This window comes from Nicotiana tomentosiformis, chromosome 9 (assembly GCF_000390325.3).
Source record: "Nicotiana tomentosiformis chromosome 9, ASM39032v3, whole genome shotgun sequence".
NCBI classification, from domain to species: domain Eukaryota; kingdom Viridiplantae; phylum Streptophyta; class Magnoliopsida; order Solanales; family Solanaceae; genus Nicotiana; species Nicotiana tomentosiformis.
In genome coordinates, this window is record NC_090820.1 from 12,831,979 (window position 1) to 12,851,023 (window position 19,045).

Sequence of the window (19,045 nt, forward strand, 5' to 3'; positions counted from 1 at the left end):
TTTAATTACTTTCTAACCAATTTTGCCCTTAGCAGTAAATATTCCCGAAAGTAAAAATATTAACTACATATTATGGAAAACCTAAAAGTGAAAAGTATTAAATAGGATATAGTAGTCAAAATGTCTTCTTATTAATACTTTTTTAAGAGGCGTGTAAGAGAAAAACACAATAACTACAGTGGATTAGAGGGAGTATATTTAGAAGCAGAGGCGGACCTATGCTATACTGGGAGGGGTCATCGGCACCCGTAAAGTTCGGTAAAAACTCTACATATACATGTATATGTCTTTAGAAAATAGTGATATATTAGTAGTGTGCACTCTATATACAAAACAGATTTTGATTGAATCCAAAAGTGAAACCCCGACCTTTAAATCGTGGATTAACCTCTGTTTTGAAGGTAAACAATAAGAACATAAGAGCCAAAAAAACATATAAGACACCATAATATATAGCCTTATCCACGTATGGCCGTTACCATTCAAAATATGGATAAACTACAAAACATAGAAATGCCAGCAGATTAAACAAGCTGAAACAGAGCAGCACCACTCAACAATGGCGGATTCAGTAACAATATCACTACTCTCCACTGTTCCAGTTCCCAATCCAGTACTGTCAACAAAATCTGGAGAATCTCAACTAAAATATAATTTTCTTTTTCGAAGAAACCAATGTTCTATTTCTTTGAAAATTGGTACAAAATGTAGTGGAATGAGGTCATCAACAAGATTGTATGCAGGGTTGACCGAGATAGAACCAGACATTAATGAAGATCCGGTTGATAGATGGAGAACTAATGGCATTGAAATTGTAATGTTTCTCTGTTCCTGTCACGACCCCAAATTCCCTCCGTAGGATGTCGTGATGACACCTAGTCTTTAATACTAGGTAAGTCTATCAATGCGAAATAACAGTAGGATTCTAAAATAAATAAATCTGCAAATTCACTTAATTACAACTCCCAAAACCCGATAGAAGGAAGAAAAATTACACTCAATATCTCTATATATCAGAATATAAAGAAAAATAAGGAAACAACATAATAAGGATAAGGGGACTCCGGAGTTTACGGACGCTGGCAGATATACCTCGAAGTCTCTTCGTACGGTTAATTTACTGATGTCTGGTCTGATAAGATGTACCTGGATCTGGACAAAAAGATGTGCAGAAGCGAAGTATGAATACACAATAGCGATACCCAGTAAGTGTCAAGCCTAACCTCGGTAGAGTAGTGACGAGGTCAGGTCAGACCCTACTGGAATAATAAAAGACAGAGAGAAAAGTTTAGCAATATAATAACAGTAATGACAATGGGGATAAATCAAGTAAGTAGTATGCCACAATTTAACTACACAGAATAAGGGCAATTGTCACAACCCAATTTTCGCTCCGTTGGGTATCGTGATGGCACCTAATCTTGGGGACTAGGTAAGCCTAACATTTACTAAAATAACAATAATTAAATAACATCTAACAATTTTTGAAATTGAAATCTCTATAAAATTTACAATTTCCAAAACTGGTAGTATAAGTCATAAGCTCTACTGAGTTACTAGAAAGGCCTATAAATACAATTGTTTTGAAATAGAGATAAAACAGTGCAAGTACAATATCAGAAGGTTACTCTGAAGCATGCGAATGCAGCAATAGGTTTACTTTGAGACTCCACAGCAAGATTCGTACTGCTAGCGATCGGTCAATTGACTTTACATTACCTGGCTCTGCACAAAAATGTGCAGAAGTGTAGTATGAGTACACCACAGTCGGTACCTAGTAAGTATTAAGACTAACCTCAGTGGAGTAGTGACGAGGTACAGTCAAGACACTCACTAGTCAAATAACCTATGCCATACCAAAATAATCGAAAAACAAATAGCAGTGACAACAACAATAATCTACTAGTGCTATAAACAGTAAGGAAGCAAAAACACCATAATTATTACTCAGACGAATAAGAAACAGAAGAACAACCAATTAAACAAGTCTTTCACATATAATCTCTTCAAATAAATACCCTCCAAATATATTTCTTCAAATGAGTATCCTTCGAGTATAAAACTCTTCCAAATAAATATCTCATAGCATAATCATAAAATACGGTTCTCGATCCTCTTTTATATTTTTACGGCACCTCGTGCCTATATCTCTAATCGCAACCGCACGAATAACTCTCGTGCCAAATATTTTAATACATAAGATCCGCACGATTAATTTATTTTCATTAAAGTAAGGTTACAATTTTTAAACCAAGTAAGAATTCAACAAAGAAATGAATTTATTTTAGAAATAGTTTGAGTAAAGAAAATGACATTTCAATTTAAATAAAACATCAGATAATCTATTGCTCCGAATGTAAAACTTATTAATTCAAAACATAATAGTAACTTCTTTTATTTAAAATAACTCAGTCATCAAAAATCGGTAAAAATCAGGAATACAAACACATAGTAAAAATCAAATAATACATCACGGCAGATCACAAGGATTGACCTATCATGAAAATACAAAATAACCAAAGACAAGTGCAATCATAGAGAGATGTCAACAAAGGGCACTCCCGAGATACCGTCTCGTAGTCCCAAAAGTAAATGCTCAACAGGGGATCTCCCGAGATACCGTCTCGTAGTCTCAAAAGTAAGTATGCAAGACAGGGGGATCTCCCGAGGTACCGCCTCGTAGTTCCAAAGTAAATATGCAAGACATGGGGATCTTCCGGGGTACCGCCTCGTAGTCCCAAAGTAAATATGCAAGACATGGGGATCTCCCGAGGTACCGCCTCGTAGTTCCAAAGTAAATATGCAACAAACAACAATGCCCCCAGGCTATCACAAATCATCACAATTCAATTTCCGACATAGCCCACCTTGTCTGCCATATGTGCAATAATAAAGTAAATGCCCGCCTTGTCTCGTCACACGCGTATAATATTGTTCCCACCTTATCTCGTCACATGGGCAAACTCACATATATACATATATAGCCTGCCTTGTCACGTCGCATGTGCATAAATCAATAGTAATAATAGCACGGCAGAAACCTTGTGCAAATACCCGAATAAAACTTCCCAACAATATAACGTGCCTATATCACATCTCATAAATTGCACCTCAAATGCTCGAATATGATAACATATCACAGATTTGTACATCATCAAGTGCTCAAATATTATAATTTATCACAGATTGCACATCAAGTGCTCAACTATTATAATTTATCACAGATTGCACAGCAAGCGCTCAAATATTACAACTTGCCACAAAATTTAACAATACATTATTTTTCACAATAAGGAGCCCATGGCTTGACCATAATGTGCACAAAATCTTAACAAATATATCCGGGAGTAAACAACTCAACAAAATAATAATTCACATAAAAATCAAGGTGGCAATCACACCAAATAATCATATAAAAATAAATTCAATAAAACAAGGATTTAGGTAAGACAATTAAAGGATTTAATAAGTGCCAATAATTTCTAATTTAATACATAATGGCGTCTAAGGATCTTAACCAATGTAATTTGCATATATAAACCAAGTACATACTCGTCACCTCTCGTACATGATTTTCAATTACACAAATTGCACATAAGACATAATGCCTAAGGGGTAATTCCCCCACTCAAGGTTATGCAAGATACTTACCTTTTTGAAGTTATGTCGATATTCCAAAATCGCCTTCTTGCTTGAATTGACCTCCGGACCGCTCAAATCTATCCAAATTAATTGTAACACTTCATAAAAATTTATCAAAAATAATTTCGGATAATACAACGTCGACTTAGAAATTTATCCTAAAAAGTCAACAAAAGTCAACACGGGGCTCGCCTCTTGAAACCCGACATAATTTTCACGAAATCCGAACTCCCATTCCGATACAAGTTCAACCATACCAATTTTATCCAATTCCGATAACAACTCGACCTCTAAATCTTAAATTTTTGTTTTTGGAAGATTTTGCAAAAATCTTGATTTCCTCCATTTAAATCCAAATCAAACGATGAATAATATCATTGATTCATGAAATATAATCACTTTAGGATATAGAACACTTAACCATAGAACACTTACCCCAACCAAGCTTGTGAAAAATCCCTCCAGAATCACCCAAATCCGAGCTCCAAAAATCCAAAAAGAAAATGGCGAAATGACCATTTTTGGTCCTTAACATTCTGCCTAGTTTGCGCACCTGCGAGGGACCTTTCGCAGAAGCGGCATCAACGACGCAGAAGCGGACAACAAAAGTGATGGGCATCGCATCTGCGATCCATGTTTCGCAGGTGCGATCGCGTACTTGCGCTCCCCTTTCCGCATAAGCGACGCAACAGTACTGCCCCATACATCGCAGAAGCAACTAGAAATCTCGCAGGAGTGAAGCGCACATGTGCACCAAAATGCGCAGGTGCGATTGCACCAGTTGCTGCCCAGAAAATTCAGCAACTTCAACAAGTCCAAAAATCAATCCGTTAACTATCCGAAATCCACCTGAGGCCTTCGAGACCTTAACCAAATATAGCAACATGTCTCAAAATACAATACGAACTTAGTCGAGGCCTTAAACCACCTCAAACAATGACGAAATTATGAATCGCATATCGAATCGAATTATGAGTTTTCAAATCTTCCAACTTCTATATTTTAAGCCGAAACGTATCAAATCAATCCGGAATGACTTTAAATTTTACACACAAGTCATAAATGATATAACAAAGTTATTTAAATTTTCATAATCGAATTCCGACCTTGTTATCAAAATTCAACCTTCGGTCGAACTTTCCAAAAACCTTCTATTTCTAACTTTCGCCAAAATGTGTTAAATTGTCCTACGGACTTCCAAATCCAAATTCGGACACACGCCTAAGTCCGAAATCACCATACGAAGCTATTGACATTATCAAAATTCTATTCCGGGGTCGTTTGCTCAAAAGTAAGCTCTCCGATCAACTCTTTCCATTTAAGCTTCTAAATTAGAATTGTTCTTTAAATTTAATTCTGAATCTTTCGAAAATCAAACTCACCCACGTATCATAATACATATTACGAAACTGCTCTTGACCTTTAGTCGCTGAACGGTACGTTAATTCTTAAAACGACAAGTCGGATCGTTACATTCTCCCCCTTTTAAACATACGTTCGTCCTCGAATGTGCCAAGAATTATTCTGATGACATTAAATTACTGAGTACATTATTTCACACATACTCACGAGTGATTCTACGTCACCGTAAATTTAATAGGGGCCCGACAACATCATTTTAGTGGAGATTATTTCTTTTATTCACACTTATAATCCTTTAAGCCAATTCCTTAACACTCCAAATAAATTTCGAATTCTTGACATCAACATACGGTATTAATCTCAACCGTCCGTAGCAATTCGTGCCTATGTACACATCATACGTATGTCCATAACCATATCTCTAGTCGCAATAGTTGTTTATAATTAATTTTCAGTATCTTCAATTAATCTCATATTCACCAAAATCTCATTTCAACTTTTTGTAACACTGACAGCAACACGCGAGGCATAAATACCTCATAATTATTTACCCAAATTAACGAGTCACCTTTAACGCCACTTGGGCACCCACCTTATAGGCTAAAACTCAATATTTACAATACGAATATGGATAAATATGCACATAAAAATATACAAGAATTATCAAATAAACCTAACAGGCATGACTCCCTATTTATACTATAGTACAAATATAATTTCACAAAGGGAGAATTTAAACTCATATAAATTTTTACCACAAGAACCTCGTCCTTATATAACTTCCACCGCGGCTTGTAGCCCAGTTTAAATATTTCACATCATATATATAAATGTGAGGATCTCGTCCTCAACTCAGAATCACAAGTATTTTTGCACATTGTGCCAACTGAAATTTCAATTTCCTTTCTTTCTTCTTTTCAATATATTTCGTAAACAGTTTTCACAACGCATAATGAACCTTTGTACCGGTAGGGCATATAATTCATAAAATTGGAATCAATTATTCCGAAATCATATCAAAACCCATTGTAGTGAATAATAAAATTACTTTTGGACTTATAGCCCTCAATGGTGCACAAAAATAAAAACGATAGACACGGGCTAACATCATCAAATCTCCCAACATGGATAGCATATAAGCGGGTCATAAAGTTACAAAGCTCTCCCATAAGAGGAGCATAATAGGAGGACTCGCCTCAATATTCGTAACCGAATCAAATTAAGGAAAAATATCCCTTTATAACAAATCGGGATCGTACCTGTAACGACACCATCTGGTGTAGTGGCCTCAGCTACACCATAGCAAATATATTAATGGGCTGGGCCTCCCCCTCTAGGGCGCCCTCTACCCACCTATCCAGCACCTCTAACTGGCTGTGCACGTGGAATATTAACTGGAATAAAGCCTGTAGCCTGAGCGTTTTGATGAAGTTCGCCTCTCCCAAGTTTTGGGACAATCTCTCATGATGTTCCTAATACCACCACACTCATAACAACCTATCTGAGGTCGTGGCTGCTCGTGCTGAGTCTGTGCCAGATAACTGAAATAACCACTTTAAGAATCTTATATCAGTGGTGCACTAAAAGTATTAACTGGAGCACTACGAGTACTCTAAATTGCGGACTAGGCTGACCGACTGCCGATCCTCCATTGTTATGAGTCATAACAGCAGAGTAGAATCTACTAAATCCTCCAGAATTTCGAGACCTTTTGGCCTCCTTAGATTTCTTCTCCTCACTTCGAACATGATCTAACATCCTGGCAGTCTCTACTACTTGCTGAAATGGAATATCAGTCTGCAGCTCTCGATCCATACATATTTTAAAATCATAATTGAGCCCTTCAATAAATCTGCGGGCTCGCTCTCTAACTGTAGGAACCAAGATAGGTTCATGGCGGGCTAACTCACTGAACTTGATAGCATATTCTGACACCGTCATGGTGACCTGACGCAACCGTTCAAACTATATGTGACATGGATCCCGGAGAGTTTGGGGAACAAACTCTTTCAAAAACATCTCCGAAAAATAAGCCCAAGTTGGTGGTATAGCATCGGTTGGTCTACCTTCTTCATACATGTGCCACCATTGATACGTTGCTCCTGATAGCTGAAATGTAGTAAAGGCAATTCCGCTCACTTTCACAATACCCATGGTGCGGAGAATATGGTGACACTTTTCTAGAAATCCTTGAGCATCCTCTGTAGTTGTGCCACTGAAAGTAGGTGGTTTATACCTCTTAAACCTCTCAAGTCGCTTTTGTTCTTCTTTGTTGCCTCTGGCGTGATCTCAAGCTGAACTGGAATAACAGGTTGTACCAGTACTATACCCAGAACCTAGCCAATATGAACCTGCTACTCTAGAGTACGGGCGGTAGGAGTCTGAGCTCCTCCCCCAATCTGTGAAATATTTGGCGAAACGGAGATCAATCACGCCTGAGTTAATGTACCAAACATGTTCAGGAATTGTGCTAATGTCTCCTGAGTTCTGGGGGTAACAACATGTGTCTCTGGTGACTGTCCCCGAACTGGAGCTACTGGTGGCTCCTCAACTGCTGCTCTGATAGGTGCTCTAGCTGCGACACATGCCCTTCCTCGACCTCTACCTCGGCCCCTAGCAGAATGCGCGGGTGCCTGCTCAGCTGACCCGGTAGCACGTGTCCTCACTATCAGTGAGAGAATAGAGATACAAAGGCTCAAATTCAAAATTCAACAAATTCTGCACGACATGAATGAAATAAGTGGAAATTTCCTAATAGATTTGTAGCCTCTTGAAGATAAGTACAGACGCCTCCGTACAGATCCGCAAGACTCTACTAAACTTGCTTATGACTCGTAGCACCTATGAACCTAGAGCTCTGATATCAAATTGTCAAGGCCCAATTTTCCCTCCGTCGGGCATCGTGATGGAACCTAGTCTTGGGGACTAGGTAAGCCTAATATTTACTGAAACAACAATAATTAAATGACATCTAATAATTTGTGAAATGGAAATCTCTATAAAATTTACAATTTTCAAAACAGATAGTACAAGTCATAAGCTCTACCGAGTTACTAGAAAAGCCTATAATTATAATTGTTTTGAAATAGAGATAAAACAATACAAGTACAATATCAGAAGGTGATACCGAAGCTTGCGAACACAGCAACAGGTTTATCTTGAGTCTCCACAACAAGACTCGTACTGCTAGCAATCAGTCAACTGACTTCACATTACCTGACTCAGCACAAAAATATGCAAAAGTATAGTATGAGTACACCACAGTCGGTACCTAATAAGTATCATGACTAACCTCAGTGGAGTAGTGACGGGGTACAGTCAAGATACTCACTAGTCAAATAACTTGTGCCATACCAAAATAATCGAAAAACAAATAGCAGTGATAGCAACAATAATTCACTAGTGCTATAAACAGTAAGACATCAAAAATACCATAATTATTACTCAGACGAATAAAAAACACAAGAATAACCAATTAAATAAGTCTTTCACATATAATTTCTTCAAATAAATACCATCCAAATATATTTTTTCAAATGAGTATCCTTCGAATATAAAACTCTTCCAAATAAATATCTTATAGCATAATCATAAAATACAGTTCTCGATCCCCTTTTATATTCTCACGGCACCTCGTGCCCATAGCTCAAATCACAACCACACGAAAAACACTCGTGCCAAATATATCAATACATAAGATCCGCACGATTAATTTATTTTCAATAAAGTAAGGTTATAATTTTTAAACCAAGTAAGAATTCAACAAAAAAATGAATTTATTTTAGAAATAGTTTGAGTAAAGAAAATGACATTTAAATTTAAATAAAACATCAGATACTCTATTTCTTCGGATGTAAAGCTTATTAATTCAAAATATAATAGTAACTTCTTTTATTTAAAACAACTCAGTCATCGAAAAGCGGTTAAAATCGGGAATATAAACACATAGTAAAAATCAAATAATAAATCACGGCAGATCACAAGGATTGACCTATCACGAAAATATAAAATAACCAAAGACAAGTGCAACCATAGAGAGATGTCAACAAAGGGCACTCCCGAGATACCGTCTCGTAGTCCCAAAAGTAAATGCTCAACAGGGGATCTCCCGAGATACCGTCTCGTAGTCCCAAATGTAAATATGCAAGACACGGGGATCTTCCGAGGTACCGCTCGTAGTCCCAATATCATGACCCAAATACCTAACCCGTTGTGATGGTGCCTATTGTGGAACTAAGTAAGCCGATATTCTCAATATACCTTTAATATATGACAGAAAGGAGCTAAAGCAATTAAATAAACTTAAGGTTTACATAATAACGGGGTAAAAACCCAAAAATATAAGTGCACAATGATAGCCCGACAATGAGGTGTCATTAAGTCATGAGCATCTAACAACCAATCTAGAAACAGGGTCTACTACAATCTGTGCCAAATGCCAATACAAGAGAGAAAATATAATAAGAAAGGAGAAACAAGGACTGCAGACGCCGGTAGCTGCCTCGTAAGTCTCTGATAATCAGCTCGCGCATGAACTCAGCGACCCTCAGAACCATACACACCTGGATCTGCACATGAAGTGCAGGGTGTAGCATGATTATAACCAACTCAGCAAGTAACAGAATTAAATAAGGAACTGAAAAATAGTGACGAGCTATAAAAATACAGTTCATTTCAAAGGTTTTCAGTAAAGAGTGAACATGCTTTCAAATCCGATGGTATAAGTCAAATTAGTTCGAGCTCAAGTAACACAGATATGAATCTTCTAGAAATTTCACAACAATAATAGATAATAACTTAAGTGCATCAACAAATAAAAGCAAGTGCAGCCTCTCAAGGCAACAATCACTCAACTCATCTCAACAACTCATACTCGCGGCTATCAGCCCTCAATACACACTCTCAATAGGTACATGCGCTCACTGGGGGTGTACAGACTCCGGAGGGGCTCCTTCAGACCAAGCGCTACATTGCTGCTGCGTGCAGCACGATCCAATCTTGTTGCGGCGTGCAACCCGATCCAATATTGTTGCGACGTGCAACCCGATCCAATTTTATATATATATATCTCCTGAAGGCTTGTTGCGGCGTGCAACCCGATCCATATGCCTCGCAGCTCATAGCTCACAGCTCGGCACTCAGGCCCTATCTCAGTCACTAACCTCTCCATCCCCTCGGGCTCACAGAATATCATATTAATCGGCCCAAACAGAGAATACAATACGTATCAACAAGAAATGAGGGGGAACGAAGAAATAACACACAAGTAAGACTGTGACTAAGCACAAGACATTAATTAGCAGTCAATTCAACAAGTATACGACCGTTGCGGGTCCCAACAGTGATATCATATAGCCTAAGCATGGTTTCTAACATGAAAGGCAGTCAATTGCTCAAAGACAAGAAAAAACAAGTAATAACAATGGCTATTTAACTTTACAGTTTCACGGGACGGACCAAGTCACAATCCCTCACGGTGCATGCTCACACGCCCGTCACCAACAAGTGCGTCACCTCCAAACACACACATCATACCAATTCTCGAGGTTTCATACCCTCAAAACCAGATTTAAGACTGTTACTTACCTCAAATCGCGCAAAATCCTACTCCGCAATGCCCTTGCCCCTCGGATCAACCTCCAAACGCCCCGAATCTAGCCACAAGCAGTACGATATAATTAATGTAGGCTAAAAGAATGAATTCCATAAGAGAAACACGAAATTATAAGTTAAAACCCGAAATAGGCTCAAACCGGCCTCCGGGCCCACGTCTCAAAATCTGACAAAAGTCACAAAATATGAACACCCATCCACTCACGAGTCCAACCATACAAGAATTACTCGAATTCAACCTCAAATCACCTTCCATAATTTTAGCCTATGAAGTTTCAACCATTTTTCCCCAAATTTACAACTCAAATCCCTAATTAGATGATGAAAATAGCAACATATTCATGAAATATAGTCCAATCCGAGTTAGAATCACTTACCCCAACAATCGTCTTGAAGAAACCTCAAAAAATCACCTCACACTGAGCTCTCAAAGTCCCAAAATCGAAATGGGAATCAAACCCTCGAAATCCCATTTTTCTGCCAGTTCTTCCGCACCTGCGGAAATTCCATCGTAGGTGCAGGAATGACTAAAAGGGCTGGGTCCACATCTGCATCCAAGTGGTTGCACCTGCGGACAAAAGTCCGCTTCTACGATCCTCCCCTCCAACTCACTTTCCGCATCTATGGAGCTTCAAGTGCATCTGCGGGCTCGCACATACGGACATACACTCGCACCTATGACCCCTGGCCATATCATTAACTCCCGCTTCTGCACTCCTTCCTCCGCATGTGCGAGTACGCACCTGCGGCCTCCCCACCGTAGGTGCGAAACTACCAGATATCAGAAGTCTTTAGCAATTTCAAAACTCCAAAACTTAATCCGTTAAGCATCCGAAACATACCCGAGGCCCCCGGGACCTCAACCAAACATACCAAAAGGTCATATAACCCCATGCGAACTTAGTTGAACCTTCAAATCACTCAAAACAACATCAAAAAACCAATTACACCAGGATTCAAGCCTAAAGAACTTCTAAACTTTCAAGTTCCTTAAACGACACCGAAACCTACCAAACCACGCCCGATTGACCTTAAATTTTGCATACAAGACATATTCAACATTACGGACCTATGGAATCGGAATTCGACCCCGATATCAAAAAGTCAACCCCCGATCAAACTTCCCAAAAATTCAACTTTCGCCATTTCAAGCCTAAATTAGCTACAGGCCTCAAATTCACAGTCCGGACACGCTCCTATGTCCAAAATCACCCAACAGAGCTAACGGAACCAACGAAACTCCATTCCAGAGTCGTCTTCACACAAATCTGACTATGCTCAAAATCCTGAGACTTAGGATTCTATTTTAGGGACTAAGTATACTAAAATACTCTGAAACCAAAAACTAGACCTCCCGGCAAGTCACATAAGCAGAAACAGATACGGGAAAAATAGTAAATTGGGGATCGGGGCTAATACAATAAAAATGACCGGCCGGGTCGTTACATCCTCCCCCTCTTAAACAGTCATCCGTCCTCGAACGAGCATAGAGACATACCTGAAGTGGTGAAAAGATGAGGATAACGGTTGCGCATATCCTGCTCGGTCTCCCAAATCGCCTCATCGACTGGCAGACCTCTCCACTGAACCTTCACAGAAGCAATATTCTTCGACCTCAGCTTTCGAACCTGCCTATGTAAGATTGCCACCGACTCCTTAACATACTATAAATCCTTGTCCAACTGGAATGAGCTAAAATCCAACACGTGAGATGGATCTCCATGATACTTCCGGAGTATAGAAACATGGAATACCGGGTGAACTCCTGCTAGACTAGGAGGGAAGCCAAGCTCATAAGAAACCTCCCCAACACGTCGCAATACCTCAAATGGACCGATAAACCTAAAGCTCAGCTTCCCCTTCTTTCCGAACCTCATAACACCCTTCATGGGTGACACCCAGAGCAAGACCAACTCTCCAATCATGAATGCAACATCGCGAACCTTTCGATCTGCATAACTCTTCTGTCTAGACTGGGCTGTGCGTAATCTATCCTGAATCACCTTAACTTTCTCTAGAGCATCCTGAACCAAGTTTGTACTCAATAATCTAGCCTCTCCCAGCTCGAACCAACCCACTGGAGACCTACACCGCCTACCATACAGAGCATCATACAGTGCCATCTTGATACTCAACTGATAACTATTGTTATAGGCAAACTCCGCTAGTGGTAAGAACTGATCCCACGAACCCCCAAACTCCATCATACACGCACGGAGCATATCCTCTAATATCTGAATAGTCCGCTCGGACTGTCCGTCCGTCTGAGGGTGAAATGTTATGCTCAACTCCACTCGAGTACCCAACTCATGTTGTACGACCTTCCAGAACCATGATGTAAACTGTGTACCCCGGTCAAAAATGATAGATACCGATACGCCATAAAGCCTGACGATCTCGCGGATATACACTCGAGCCAGCTACTCGGAAGAATAGGTAGTCATCACAGGAATGAAATGAGCTGCCTTAGTCAGCCGGTCCACAATCACTCAAATTTCATCAAATTTTCGCTGAGTCTGTGGAAGCCCAACAATGAAATCCATAGTGATCCGTTCCCATTTACACTCCGAAATCTCTAACTTCTGAAGCAACCCACCTGGTCGCTGATGCTCATACTTCACCTGCTGGCAATTTAGGCACCGAGCTATATACTCCACTATCTCCTTCTTCATTCTCCTCCACCAATAATGCTGCCTCAAGTCCTGATACATCTTTACGGCACCCGGATGAATAGAATACCGCGAACTGTGAGCCTCCTAGAGAATCAGCTCATGCAAGCCATCTACATTGAGTACACAAAGCCTGCCCTACATCCTCAATTCACCATCATCCCCAATAGTGACCTCCCTAGCATCACCGTGCTGGACCGTGTCCTAAAGGACAAGTAGATGGGGGTCAGTATACTGACGCTCCCTGATACGATCATAAAGAGAAGATCGAGAGACCACACAAGCTAATACTCGACTCAGCTCAGAAACATCCAATCTGACAAACTGGTTGGCTAAAGCCTGAACATCCAATGCCAATGGCCTCTCTACTGCTGGAAGATGTGCTAAGCTCCCCAAACTCTCTGCCCGGCAACTCAAGGCGTCGGACACCACATTGGCCTTCCCGGGATGGTATAAAATGGTGATATCATAGACCTTAAGAAGCTCCAACCACCTCCGCTAATGCAAGTTAAGATCCTTTTGCTTAAACAGATGCTGCAAACTTTGTTGATCAGTGTAGATCTCACAATGGACCCCGTACAAGTAGTGCCGCCAAATCTTCAAGGCGTGAACAATAGCTGCTAACTCGATCATGGACATGATAGTTCTTCTCATGGGTCTTCAACTGTGCGCGAAGCATAAGCAATCACTCTACCCTCCTGCATCAAAACACATCCAATACCGATCTGCGAGGCATCACAATAAACTGTGTGAGAACCAGAAGTTGATGGCAGAACTAGAACTAGGGCCGTGGTCAAAGCAGTCTTGAGCTTTTGAAAGCTCTCCTCACACTCATCCGACCACCTGAATGGAGCACCTTTTTAGGTCAATTTGGTCAAGGGCGATGCAATAGATGAAAAACCTTCCACAAAATGACAGTAATAGCCTGCCAAACCAAGAAAGCTCCTAATCTTTATGGTTGGGGACGGCCTAGGCCAACCCTGAACCGCCTCTATCTTCTTTGGGTCTACCTGAATACCCTCACTGGACACCACGTGTCCTAAGAACGCCACTGAATTGAGCCAAAACTCATACCTGGAGAATTTTGCATAAAGCTTCTCCTCCCTCAATCTCTGTAACACAATCCTCAGATGCTGGGCATGCTCCTCCTGGCTACGAGAGTACACCAGGATATCATCAATGCATACAATAATGAACAAGTCAAGATATGTCTAAAACACACTATTTATCAGATGCATGAACGTTGCTGGGGCGTTGGTCAGCCCAAAAGACATCACAAGGAACTCATAGTGTCCATATCGGGTCCTGAAAGTTGTCTTAAGAATATCTGAGTCCCGAATATTCAGCTGGTGATACCCTAACCTCAAGTCAATCTTGGAGAACACCATCGCTCCCTGAAGCTGGTCAAATAAATCATCAATACACGGCAATGGATACTTGTTCTTGATTGTGACCTTGTTCAACTGCCTATAATCAATGCACATTCTCATAGTACCATCCTTCTTCTTTACAAATAGAACTAGTGCACCCCAAGGTGACACGCTAGGCCGAATTAACCCCTTATCAAGGAGTTCCTGAAGCTACTCCTTCAACTCCACTGGTTCCATACTATACGGTGGAATAGAAATGGGCTGAGTGTCCGGCACCAAATCAATATCCTTGTCGGGCGGCATGCCCGGAAGGTCTACAGGAAACACATCTGGGAAATCTCTTACCACCGGAACATAATCAATAGCAGGGGCCTCTGCACTAACATCCCTCACAAAGACCAAATAAGATAGACAACCTTTCTCAACCATCCGTTGAGCTTTCAAGTATGAAATCACTCTACTGGGAACATAGTCTATAGATCCGCTCCACTCAACCCTCGGTAACCCCGGCATCGCCAACGTCACGGTCTTAGCGTGACAATCTAGAACAGCATGACATGGAGACAACCAATCCATACCCAAAATCACGTCAAAATTGACCATACTAAGCAAAAAGAGATCTACTCTGGTCTCCAGACCCCCCAATAGTCACCACACATGACCGATAAACGTGGTCCACAATAATAGTATCACCCACAATAGTATATACATGAACCGATAAAACTAAATACTCATGGGGCATATCCAGAAAATGAGCAAAATACAAGAAAACATATGAATAAGTGGAACCAGGGTCAAATAATATAGAGGCATCTCTGTGGCAAACAGAGACAATACCTGTAATCACAACATCCGAAGCAATAGCATATAGTCTGGCAGGAAGAGCATAGAAATGGTCCTGACCACCCCCTGATCTGCCTCCCCCTCTCAGGCAACCCCTAGCTGACTAGGCTCCACCCCGGGCTGGCTGAGCAGGTGGTGGAGGGGCTGGTGCTGATGATATAGACTGGCTCCTCTGCGGAGCAGGACCTCCCACTATACAGGGACACTCTCTCCTCATGTGACCAAACTCCCTACACTCATAGCAACTCTCCGGTGCTGGCGCAGGGGACTGAAGGGAGCCCCGAGCACCGGGATAACTAGCAGAAAGACCTGGCATAGAAGAACCCTAACCCGATGGAGCACAGGATGAACTTTGCGTTGGGAGGGCACCGAGAGATGAACGACCCTGCTGATAACTGTGCGAACTATGGCCAGATGATGCACCACGGTGAACTGGACGAGTCGTCTGAGCATGTCTGAAAGGACAGCCTCTATCGTGCTGGAACTGAAGGAGCACTTCTAAATCCACCCTGACCATGAGGCCTCTTGGCCTCCCTCTCATCCCTCTCCTGACTGCTAACCATCTCAATATGACACGTGATGTCGACAACATTATCAAAAGTAGCACCAGACACTCTCTCTCTCTAGTCATAAGCAATCGCAACTGAAAAGTGAGGCCATCTATAAACCTCCCGATCATCTCCCTGTCTGTGGGAACCAACCAGATAGCATGACTAGGAAACTCCGAAAATCGCATCTCATACTGCGTCACAGACATATCACCCTGACGAAGCTGCTCAAACTATCTGCGCAGCTCCTCTCTATGGGACTGAGGCACGAACTTCTCCAGAAAGATAATGGAGAACTACTTCCAGGTAAGGAATGTTGCGCTGATCGGCCTACGCCTCTCGTAAGCCTCCAACCAACTAAATGCATCCCCAGACAACTGAAAGGTAGTGAATGAGACCTCACTGGTCTCCAGAATACCTGTTGTACGGAGTATCCTCTAACACCTGTCCAAGAAACCCTGCGCATCCTCTCCCTCTGCACTACTGAAGGATAGAAGCTAGAGTCTCCCAAACCTCTCCAATCTACACTTCTCATCCTCAGGCATAGCAGGAAAAATATAGTCCTGAAATGTAGCAACCGGCTGGGCTGGTGGTGCCCCCGGTGTCTGGAATCCCTGTACCACCTGCTCTAGTATGCAGGCGGTGGGAGTCTAAGCACCTCCCTCGGCCTGAGAAGTGGCTGCTGCGGCCGGAATAGAGACCTCTTGAGCAAGACTGGTACACGCGGTCAGAATCTGAGCTAAGGCCTCCTGAATGCCTGGAATCACAATAGGCACATGTGGTGCCTGAGCTGGTACATCAACAACTGGAATCTGGTCCTGATATAGGGCAACTAGTGGATTTGCAGGTGCTGCCCTAGCTGTTGTGTGGGTTGTACCTCTGCCCCTACCGCAGCCTCTACCGCGACCTCGGCCTCTCGTGGCCCTGGCTGGTGGTACTGGTGGCTGTCCATCCTGCCCAATAGTACGAGTCCTCACCATCTGTGAGAGAATGTAACAACAGAAGTTTAGTTACCAGAATCAAAAGATCTGCACGACAAACATTCAAGAATGTGAAAATTCCTAATGGTTCGGCAGCCTCTCGAAGATAAGTACAAGTGTCTCCGTACCGATCCACAAGACTCTACTAAACCTGCTCATGACTCGTGAGACCTATGTAACCTAGGCTCTGATACTAACTTGTCATGACCCAAATACCTAACCCGTCATGATGGTGCCTATCGTGGAACTAGGCAAGTCGACATTCTCAATATACCTTCAATATATCACAGAAAGGAGCTAAAGCAATTAAATAAACTTAAGATTTACATAATAACGGGGTAAAAACCCAAAAAAACAAGTGTGGAATGATAGCCCGACATCGGGGTGTTACTAAATCATGAGCATCTAACAACCAATCTAGAAACAGAGTCTACTACAGTTTGTGCCAAATGCCAATACAAGAGAGAAGGATAATAAGAAGAAAACATAAGGACTGCGGACGCCGGCAGCTACCTCGTAGTCTCCGATAATCAGCTCGCGCACGAACTCAGCGACTGTCAGAACCGTACACACCTGGATCTACATATGAAGTGTAGGGCGTAGCATGAGTACAACCAACTCAGTAAGTAACAGAATTAAATAAGGAACTAAGAAGTAGTAACGAGCAATAAAAATACAGTTCATTTCAAAAGTTTTCAGTAAAGAGTGAACATGCTTTCAAATCTGGTGGTATAAGACAAATCAGTTCGAGCTCAAGTAACACAAATATGAATCTTCCAAAAATTTCACTACAACAACAGATAACAACATAAGTGCATCAACAAATAAAAGCAAGTACAACCTCTCAAGGCAGCAGTCACTCAGCTCATCTCAGCAACTCATAATCTCGGCTCTCAGCCCTCAATATACACTCTCAATAGGTACCTGCGCTCACTAAGGGTGTACAGACGCCGGAGGGGCTCCTTAGCCCAAGAGCTACATTGTTGCGGCGTGCAGCCTGATCTAATCTTATTGCGGCGTGCAACCCGATCCAATAATATATATATATATATATATATATATATATATATATATATATATATATATATATATATATATATATAGCCCGAAGGCTTGTTGCGGCGTGCAACTTGATCCATATGCCTCACAGCTCACAACTCGACATTCAGGCCTTATCTCAGTCACTAACCTCTCCAGCCCCTCGGGCTAACAGAATATCATATTAATCAGCCCAAACAGAGAATACAATAAGTATCAACAAGAAATGAGGGGGAACGGAGATATAACACACAAGTAAGACTGTGACTGAGTATAAGACATCAATTAGCAGTCAATTCAACAAGTATACGACCGATGCGGGTCCCAACAATGATATTATATGGCCTAAGCATGGTTTCTAACATGAAAGGCAGTTAATTGCTCAAAGACAAGGAAGAACAAGTAATAACAATGGCTATTCGACTTTATAGTCTCACGGGACGGACCAAGTCATAATCCCTCACGGTGCACGCTCACACGCCCTCACCTAGTATGTGTGTCACCTTCAAACACTCACATCATACCAATTCTCGGGGTTTCATACCCTCAAAACCAGATTTAAGACTGTTACTTAGCTCAAATCGCGCAAAATCCTACTCTACAATGCCCTTGCCCCTCGGATCAACCTCCAAACGCCCTGAATCTAGCCACAAGCAGTACGATATAATTGATATAGGCTAAAAGAATCAATTCCACAAGATAAACACGAAATTATAAGTCAAAACCCGAAATAAGCTCAAACCGGCCCCCGGGCCCACGTCTCAAAATCCGACAAAAGTCACAAAATATGAATACCAGTACACTCACGAGTCCAACCATATAAGAATTACTCGAATCCAACCTCAAATCACCTTCCAAAACTCGAAATTTTAGCCTATGAAGTTTATATCATTTCCCCCCAAATTTACAACTCAAATCCCTAATTAAATGATAAAAATAACAATAGATTCATGAAATATAGTCCAATCCGAGTTAGAATC

The 19,045-nt window shown here is 41.3% G+C and overlaps 1 protein-coding gene across 1 annotated transcript in view; it reads left to right on the top strand.

Moving 5' to 3' along the window:
• Positions 1-559: 559 nt before the first annotated feature.
• LOC104087356 (photosynthetic NDH subunit of subcomplex B 5, chloroplastic-like) overlaps positions 560-19,045 on the top strand; it is a 19,726-nt gene continuing 1,240 nt past the window's right edge. The window contains exon 1 of the mRNA XM_070184463.1: positions 560-814. Coding sequence (XP_070040564.1) covers positions 560-814 — 255 coding nt within the window. The remainder of the gene's footprint in view (positions 815-19,045) is intronic.